This window comes from Oncorhynchus clarkii, chromosome 32 (assembly GCF_045791955.1).
Source record: "Oncorhynchus clarkii lewisi isolate Uvic-CL-2024 chromosome 32, UVic_Ocla_1.0, whole genome shotgun sequence".
Taxonomy (NCBI): Eukaryota; Metazoa; Chordata; class Actinopteri; order Salmoniformes; family Salmonidae; genus Oncorhynchus; species Oncorhynchus clarkii.
In genome coordinates, this window is record NC_092178.1 from 12,833,582 (window position 1) to 12,843,581 (window position 10,000).

Sequence of the window (10,000 nt, forward strand, 5' to 3'; positions counted from 1 at the left end):
GTCGCTCTGGATAAGAGCGTCTGCTAAACGACATTTTTTTTTTAACCTTTAAATATTATTTTTTTTACATCATTGCAGTTTATCTAATGTGTTGTGTTATGCAATTCCATATTCTGCATATATGACTATGCATTCAATGGTGTCTTGTGAAACACTCACGTTTGGCCTTGTGTAAATGAGGAACGGTTGACTGAATCAGTCAGTGGTTCTTCTCTCCTCAGCTGTTCCAGAGGTAGCTCATTTGATTCAACTTGTCAATTAACACAATCATAACACCTATGAAATTTGAACAGTATAATATGGCTGACCAGAATAAATAGAATATAAAACCCTGTATGGTTCTTTAAAAGGATCAACAAAGAACCTTTAAGATTGAGACAGGTTCTTTATCGAACTATTCTCCATAAAGGTTCTATAAAGAACCATAAAAAGGGTACTATATAGCCCCAAAAATGTTTGCTTTTTACCACAGTGGAATCCTATTCCATATGTAACCTGTTTTGATGGTTACAAACCACAGAACCCTTATCTATTGTAGAACTGTTTTTTTTTTTTAACAAGGGAGGAGTAAGTAGTGTGCAGGGGACCAGTGTAATAATGTCCTCCACCACAAGAGGGAGACTCCCCTTCATTAACAGATGGGCCTCAAAGGGAAGCTTGAATTATTCATGGGCACAATATAACGACTGATAGATGGTCGTAGAGAGGCACCCTTCCTCCGCTACCTCCCCAGAGATGGCTTAGCTGAAACGGATAGGGATTTCATTTTTTTCGCTGGAGGACAAGGAATTTCTGTATTTAGATGCTAAAAGTGTGATCTCCTCTGTATCTGAGTGCACTAAAGTGAATAGGTTTATTCGTACACTGCAACCAACCATCTTTTCTCTGATAGGATTGGCTCTCCTGATTGTCTGAATTAAGTCAATGATTAGTTTAATGGTCGTGGTAATGCTTGGCTGGAAAAGAGAGCTACCTCATCAGGTCATAGACTGGACTGGACTCTCCTAAAATCCAAATAACTGTTGATTCGTCCTCAGTAGAATTAAACACATTGAGACCTATAGATTGAGTGGAACAAGTTCAGATGATTCAATTAGACCAGAGCAATCGATTCACTTATCATGCCGATCACTGGTGGGGTGAGCGTGGATGAATCAATTGGAGTGAATCGATTTACTGATCGATTCCCTGATTGAGTCGTGGAAAATCATCCTCAGTAATGCTATATGCACCACTAAGCTTTGATTAGCCAATCAAAGGCCGTTACTCCGTGGAATTGGCTTTGTCTCAAGTGAATCGATGGATTAGGAGTGAGTCTGCAGAATGGGCTGCTTGTCTAGACTTTGAGTAGAGCTATTTGTGTTTAGATTTAGAGACTGTCCGGTTCTCTCTATCCCTCTCTCTCTCTCTCTCTTTCTCTCTCTCTCTCTCTCTCTCTCTCTCTCTCCCTCTCCCTCTCCCTCTCCCTCTCCCTCTCTTTCTATCTCTCTCTCTCTCTCTCCCTCTCCCTCTCTCTCTCCCTCTCTCTCTCTCTCTCTCTCTCTCTCTCTCTCTCTCTCTCTCTCTCTCTCTCTCTCTCTCTCTCTCTCAATCAATCAATCAAATGCATTTATTCAGTTATTTTTACATTGTCGATGTCACAAAGTGCTGTACAGAAACCCACCCTAAAACACTGTGGCTAGGAAAAACGCCATAGAAAGGCCAGAACCTAGGAAGAAACGTAGAGAGGAACCAGGCTATGAGGGGTGGCCAGTCCTCTTCTGGCTGTGCCGGGTGGAGATTATACCAGAACATGGCCAAGATGTTCAAATGTTCATAGATGACCAGCAGGGTCAGATAATAATAATCACAGTGGTTGTAGAGGGTGCAACAGGTCAGCACCTCAGGAGTAAATGTCAGTTGGTTTTTCATATCTCTCCCCCCCCCCCCCCTCTCGCTCTCTCTCTCTCTCTCTCTCTCCCCCTCTCTCTCTCGGTCTCTCTGTCCCCTTCTCTCTCTCTCTCTCTCTCTCTCTCTCTCTCTGTCCTCGCTCTCTATCTCTCCCTCTCTCTCTCTCTCCCCCCTCTCTCTCTCGGTCTCTCTGTCCCCCTCTCTCTCCTCTCTCTCTCTCTCTCTCTCTCTCTCTCTCTCTCTCTGTCTTTATATCTCCTCTCTTTTTCGTTCTTTATTGTTGACACACAATCTCTGTCCCCTCCAGCTGTAGCTCTTTCACTGTCTGTCCTCCGGCAAATACATGTTCTCCCTCCCTTGTCTTGTACTTTCTCTTCCTAGGTCTGTCTGTTTACCTCTTCTTCCATCCTCCACACACCTTCACTTGTTTTCCTCAGGCAGTGAGCAGTTTCTCACTTCCGTTTTCCAACTCCCCCTCTCCTCTGGTAATAACAGTTCATATTTTCTTGTTGTTTGTCTCTTCTAGGGCACATCAGATCCTCAGTGTGTTGTCTGGGACGATGGGAACCTGTAAGTCACTTTTATTCTCTACACACAGACACACACGCCTGTGTGCACGGACGCACTCACACACAGCTACGCACGCGCACACATACACACAAACTCTCAAATACATATTCAATCTGCATGCTCTTTGCTTTTTGTTACCAAATCAAATCAAATGTTATTTGTCACTTACACATGGTTAGCAGATGTTAATGTGACTGTAGCGAAATGCTTGTGCTTCTAGGTCCGACAATGCAGTAGTAACCAACGAGTAATCTAGCTAACAATTCCACGACTACCTTATACACACAAGTGTAAGGGGATAAATAATATGTACATAAAGATATATGAATGAGTGATGGTACAGAATGGCATAGGCAAGATGCAGTAGATGGTATCGAGTACAGTATATATATATATATATATATATATATATGAGATGAGTAATGTAGGGTATGTAAACAAAGTGGCATGGTTTAAAATGGCTAGTGATACATGTATTACATAAAGATGCAGTAGATGATATAGAGCACAGTATATACGTATACATATGAGATGAAAAATGTAGGGTATGTATACATTATATTAAGTAGCATTGTTTAAATTGGCTAGTGATATATTTTACATCAATTCCCATCAATTCCCATTATTAAAGTGTCTGGAGTTGAGTCAGTGTGTTGGCAGCAGCCACTCAATGTTAGTGGTGGCTGTTTAACAGTCTGATGGCCTTGAGATAGAAGCTGTTTTTCAGTCTCTCGGTCCCTGCTTTGATGCACCTGTACTGACCTCACCTTCTGGATGATAGCGGGGTGAACAGGCAGTGGCTCGGGTGGTTGTTGTCCTTGATGATCTTTATGGCCTTCCTGTGACATCGGGTGGGGTAGGTGTCCTGGAGGGCAGGTAGTTTGCCCCCGGTGATGCGTTGTGCAGACCTCACTACCCTCTGGAGAGGCTTACGGTTGTGGGAGGAGTAGTTGCCGTACCAGGCGGTGATACAGCCCGACAGGATGCTCTCGATTGTGCATCTGTAGAAGTTTGTGAGTGCGTTTGGTGACAAGCCAAATTTCTTTAGCCTCCTGAGGTTGAAAAGGCACTGCTGCGCCTCCTTCACGATGCTGTCTGTGCGGGTGGACCAATTCAGTTTGTCCGTGATGTGTACGCCGAGGAACTTAAAACTTACTACCCTCTCTACTACTGTCCCATGGATGTGTATAGGGGGGTGCTCCCTCTGCTGTTTCCTGAAGTCCACGATCATCTCCTTTGTTTTGTTGACGTTGAGTGTAGGTTATTTTACTGACACCACACTCCGAGGGCCCTCACCTCCTCCCTGTAGGCCGTCTCGTCGTTGTTGGTAATCAAGCCTACCACTGTAGTGTCGTCCTCAAACTTGATGATTGAGTTGGAGGCGTGCATGGCCACGCAGTCGTGGGTGAACAGGGAGTACAGGAGAGGGCTCTGAACCCAACCTTGTGGGGCCCCAGTGTTGAGGATCAGCGGGGTGGAGATGTTGTTACCTACCCTCACCACCTGGGGGTGGCCCGTCAGGAAGTCCAGTACCCAGTTGAACACAGGGCGGGGTCGATACCCAGGGTCTCGAGCTTGATGACAAGTTTGGAGGGTACTATGGTGTTAAATGCTGAGCTGTAGTCGATGAACAGCATTCTCACATAGATATTCCTCTTGTCCAGATGGGTTAGGGCAGTGTGCAGTGTGGTTGAGATTGCATTGTCTGTGGACCTATTTGGGCGGTAAGCAAATTGGAGTGGGTCAAGGGTGTCAGGTAGGGTGGAGGTGATATGGTCCTTGACTAGTCTCTCAAAGCACTTCATGATGACGGAAGTGAGTGCTACGGGGTGGAAGTCGTTTAGCTCAGTTACCTTAGCTTTCTTGGGAACAGGAACAAGGGTGGCCCTCTTGAAGCATGTGGGAACAGCAGACTGGGATAAGGATTGATTGAATATGTCTGTAAACACACCAGCCAGCTGTTCTGCGCATGCTCTGAGGGCGCGGCTGGGGATGCCGTCTGGGCCTGCAGCCTTGCGAGGGTTAACACGTTAGCCGCCCTGTTGGGTGTGTATGTGTGTGTGTGTGTGTGTGTGTGTGTGTGTGTGTGCGTGCGTGCGTGCGTGCGTGCGTGCGTGCGTGTCTGTGTGTGTCTTTGTGTGTCTGTGTCTGTGTGTGTCTGTGTCTGTGTCTGTGTCTGTGTCTGTGTCTGTGTGTGGGGGTTTAATCTAATAGCTCTGTTTTCTTCCATTCATTAATACAGTGAAGACAGTTTCCAGCCACAGTTTTAATTGCATAATTAAATGAGTCAATGAGAATAAACACAGGATTGTCTCTATGCTCAACTGCTCAAAGGCAACATTCATCACATGTTTTATTTGGATTCTTTTTTATTTAAATTGGTCTTAAATTGTGCTGTGATGCCACTCTTGGGAGAATTTGAATTGAATATTTTGATGATTTAAATGTTGGGTGTGTAATATAAAGTTAAAATGAAACAACAAAGCCTTTGGTGAGCAGTGGAAATAATATCCTTTTGAAGAATAATGTACACAATCAATCAATCAATTAATCAACAGCTGACCTAACAGGCGGAATCTGTAGTCAAACATATCCTACATATTACTTATCGATTGGTCATCAAATCAAATGTTATTAAACTTACATCAGCTGATATCTCAAAGTGCTGTACAGAAACCCATAAAACCCCAAACAGCAAGCAATGCAGGTGTAGAAGCATGGTGGCTAGGAAAAACTCCCTACAAAGGCCAGAACCTAGGAAGAAACCTAGAGAGGAACCAGGCTATGTGGGGTGGCCAGTCCTCTTCTGGCTGTGCCAGGTGGACATTATAACAGAACATGGCCAAGATTTTCAAATGTTTATAGGTGACCAGCAGGGTCAAATAATAATAATCACAGTAGTTGTCAAGGGTGCAGCAAGTCAGCACCTCAGGAGTAAATGTCAGTTGGCTTTTCATAGCCGATCATTCAGAGTATCTCTACTGCTCCTTCTGTCTCTAGAGAGTTGAAAACAGCATGTCTGGGAAAGGTAGAACGTTCGGTGAACAGGTCAGGACTCCATGCAGAGCAGTTGCAACTGGAGCAGCAGCACGGCCAGGTGGACTGGGGACAGCAAGGAGTCATCAGGCCAGATATTCCTGAGGCATGGTCCTAGGGCTCAGGTCCTCCGAGAGAGAGAAAGAAAGAAAGAAAGAAAGAAAGAAAGAAAGAAAGAAAGAAAGAAAGAAAATAACAAAGAAAGAAAGAATTAGAGAGAGCATACTTAAATTCACACAGGACACCGGACAGGAGAAACACTCCAGATATAACAGACTGACCCTAGCCCCCCCAACACAAACTAATGCAGCATACATACTGGAGGCTGAGACAGGAGTGGTCGGGATACACTGTGGCCCCATCCGACGATACCCCCGGACAGGGCCAAACAGGCAGGATATAACCCCAGCTCACAAAGATCTCCGCCACGGCACAACCCAAGGGGGGGGGGGGGTCGCCAACCCAGACAGGAAGATCACGTCAATGACTCAACCCACTCAAGGGACGCACTCCTCGCAGGGACGGCATGGAAGAGCAACAGTAAGCCAGTGACTCAGCCCCTGTAACAGGGTTAGAGGCAGAGAATCCCAGTGGAGAGAGGGGAACCGGTCAGGCAGAGACAGCAAGGGCGGTTCGTTGTTCCAGTGCCTTTCCGTTCACCTTCACACTCCTGGGCCAGACTACACTCAATCATATGACCTACTGAAGAGATGAGTCTTCAGTAAAGACTTAAAGGTTGAGACCGAGTCTGCGTCTCTCACATGGGTAGGCAGACCATTCCATAAAAATGGAGCTCTATAGGAGAAAGCCCTGCCTCCAACTGTTTGTTTAGAAATTCTAGGGACAGTAAGGAGCAAGCCCATGTAATGCTTTGTAGGTTAGCGGTAAAACCTTGAAATCAGCCCTCGCCTTAACAGGAAGCCAGTGTAGGGAGGCTAGCACTGGAGTAATATGATTTTTTTGGGGGTTCTAGTCAGGATTCTAGCAGCCGTGTTTAGCACTAACTGTAGTTTATTTAGTGCTTTATCCGGGTAGACGGAGAGTATAGCATTGTAGTAGTCTAACCTAGAAGTGACAAAAGCATGGATACATTTTTCTGCATCATTTTTGGACAGACATTTTCAGATTTTTGCAATGTTATGTAGATGAAAAAAAGCTGTCCTTGAAACAGTCTTGATATGTTCGTCCACAGAGACCAACTGATAACTTTCCGACAGATAAGATCTAAACCAGGCCAGAACTTGTCCATGTAGACCAATTTGGGATTCCAATCTCTCCAAAAGAATGTGGTGATCGATGGTATCAAAAGCAGCACTAAGGTCTAGGAGCACGAGGACAGATGCAGAGCCTCGGTCTGACGCCATTAAAAGGTAATTTACCACCTTCACAAGCGCAGTCTCAGTGCTATGATGGGGTCTAAAACCAGACTGAAGCGTTTCGTATACGTTGTTTGTTTTCAGGAAGGCAGTGAGTTGCAGCACAACAGCTTTTTCAAAAAAATGTTTTGCCTGTTTACATCAGATTTGAATCTCATTGGTCACTGTTCACCTGAGCTGTGCTCTCATTCGTCAGTGGTCACCTGAGCTGTGCTCTCATTAGTCAGCTTTCACCTGAGCTGGACTCTCATTGGTCAGTGGTCACCTGAGCTGTGCTCAAATTGGTTAGTGGTCACCTGAGCTGTGCATCCAGATCCACTCTACCATTTCATAGTATGTCAATCACAGACAGTACACAATACTGTCTGGTTGGCATGGAAACAATGCCCCTTTATGCTGTAAGCAGAAGGAATATTGGCGTTCATCAAAGTGGTGGCTTCCATCTTGGAAAGAATCAGGTCTGCAAAGAAAATTAACCAGCATCCAGATTAGCATCCAGATTAACTTCCCCATCGTTAACATAAGAGCCAACCAGTCACATTAACTTCCCCATCGTTAACATAGGAGCCAACCAGTCACATTAACTTCCCCATCGTTAACATAGGAGCCAACCAGTCACATTAACTTCCCCATCGTTAACATAGGAGCCAACCAGTCACATTAACTTCCCCATCGTTAACATAGGAGCCAACCAGTCACATTAACTTCCCCATCGTTAACATAAGAGCCAACCAGTCACATTAACTTCCCCATCGTTAACATAGGAGCCAACCAGTCACATTAACTTCCCCATCGTTAAAATAGGAGCCAACCAGTCACATTAACTTCCCCATCGTTAACATAGGAGCCAACCAGTCACATTAACTTCCCCATCGTTAACATAGGAGCCAACCAGTCACATTAACTTCCCCATCGTTAACATAGGAGCCAACCAGTCACATTAACTTCCCCATCGTTAACATAGGAGCCAACCAGTCACATTAACTTCCCCATCGTTAAGATAGGAGCCAACCAGTCACATTAACTTCCCTATCGTTAACATAGGAGCCAACCAGTCACATGAACTTCCCCATCGTTAACATAGGAGCCAACCAGTCACATTAACTTCCCCATCGTTAACATAGGAGCCAACCAGTCACATTAACTTCCCCATCGTTAACATTGGAGCCAACCAGTCACATTAAGTTCCCCTTCGTTAACATAGGAGCCAACCAGTCACATTAAGTTCCCCTTCATTAACATAGGAGCCAACAAGTCTGATTACCAAGCAGGGTGGTACAGCGATCACTGTCACACAGCAATACAACCAAACACCCAGGATTATAGCCTGTGTGTGTGTGTGTGTGTGTGTGTGTGTGTGTGTGTGTGTGTGTGTGTGTGTGTGTGCATGCTCCTCTGGTAGGGGCTCAGGGAAGATGAGCACAGTAGTGCTTTTATCTGTAACCCAGGGAGAATTGTGTGTGTGTACATGTCCCAGTGTGTGTGTATAACCCAGGGAGATAGGGAGACTGATGGGTACCTGAGAAAGGATCCTACCGAGATATAACAACATACTGCAGTACAAAAAGTTTGTTTACAGAAGTATTTCACCTTTCCCAACCCCCTTGTCACTAGAACAAGACAAACCTCCAGGGGCAGAGAAACAGACAGATAGACAGGACAGTGGAGAAGGAGAAACACAGAACATCAGAGAGGAGAAACACAGAACATCAGAGAGGAGACACACCGAGCATCAGAGAGGAGAAACACAGAGCATCAGAGAGGAGAAACACAAAGCATCAGAGAGGAGAAACACAGATCATCAGAGAGGACAGTAGTGGAGGAGAAACACAGAGCATCAGAGAGGACAGTAGTGGAGGAGAAACACAGAGCATCAGAGAGGACAAACACAGAGCATCAGAGAGCATCAGAGAGGCGAAACACAGAGCATCAGAGAGGGCAGTAGTGGAGGAGAAACACAGAGCATCAGAGAGGAGAAACACAGAGCATCAGAGAGGACAGTAGTGGAGGAGAAACACAGAGCATCAGAGAGGAGAGTAGTGGAGGAGAAACACAGAGCATCAGAGAGGACAGTAGTGGAGGAGAAACACAGAGCATCAGAGAGCATCAGAGAGGCGAAACACAGAGCATCAGAGAGGGCAGTAGTGGAGGAGAAACACAGAGCATCAGAGAGGAGAAACACAGAGCATCAGAGAGGACAGTAGTGGAGGAGAAACACAGAGCATCAGAGAGGAGAGTAGTGGAGGAGAAACAGTGAGCATCAGAGAGGACAGTAGTGGAGGAGAAACACAGAGCCTCAGAGAGGACAGTAGTGGAGGAGAAACACAGAGCATCAGAGAGGAGAAACACAGAGCATCAGAGAGGACAGTAGTGGAGGAGAAACACAGAGCATCATAGAGGAGAAACACAGAGCATCAGAGAGGAGAAACACAGAGCACCAGAGGGGACAGTAGTGGAGGAGAAACACAGAGCATCAGAGAAGAGAAACACAGGACAGTAGTGGACGAGAAACACAGAGCATCAGAGAGGACAGTAGTGGAGGAGAAACACAGAGCATCAGAGAGGAGAAACACAGGACAGTAGTAGAGGAGAAACACAGGACATCAGAGAGGAGAAACACAGAGCATCAGAGAGGACAGTAGTGGAGGAGAAACACAGGACATCAGAGAGGAGAAACACAGAGCATCAGAGAGGACAGTAGTGGAGGAGAAACACAGAGCATCAGAGAGGACAGTAGTGGAGGAGAAACACAGGACATCAGAGAGGAGAAACACAGAGCATCAGAGAGGACAGTAGTGGAGGAGAAACACAGAGCATCAGAGAGGAGAAACACAGATCATCAGAGAGGACAGTAGTGGAGGAGAAACACAGAGCATCAGAGAGGAGAAACACAGAGCATCAGAGAGGAGAAACACAGAGCACCAGAGAGGAGAAACACAGAGCATCAGAGAGGACAGTAGTGGAGGAGAAACACAGAGCATCAGAGAGGACAGTAGTGGAGGAGAAACACAGAGCATCAGAAAGGACAGTAGTGGAGGAGAAACACAGAGCATCAGAGAGGACAGTAGTGGAGGAGAAACACAGAGCATCAGAGAGGACAGTAGTGGAGGAGAAACACAGAGCATCAG

General features: G+C 45.8%; 1 protein-coding gene across 1 annotated transcript in view; it reads left to right on the forward strand.

Annotated features, from left to right (window-relative positions):
• LOC139391896 (adhesion G protein-coupled receptor B2-like) overlaps positions 1–10,000 on the forward strand; it is a 253,496-nt gene that overhangs the window by 88,784 nt on the left and 154,712 nt on the right. Inside the window, exon 13 of the mRNA XM_071139514.1 lies at positions 2,417–2,460. Within this exon, the coding sequence (XP_070995615.1) occupies positions 2,417–2,460 (44 nt within the window). The remainder of the gene's footprint in view (positions 1–2,416; positions 2,461–10,000) is intronic.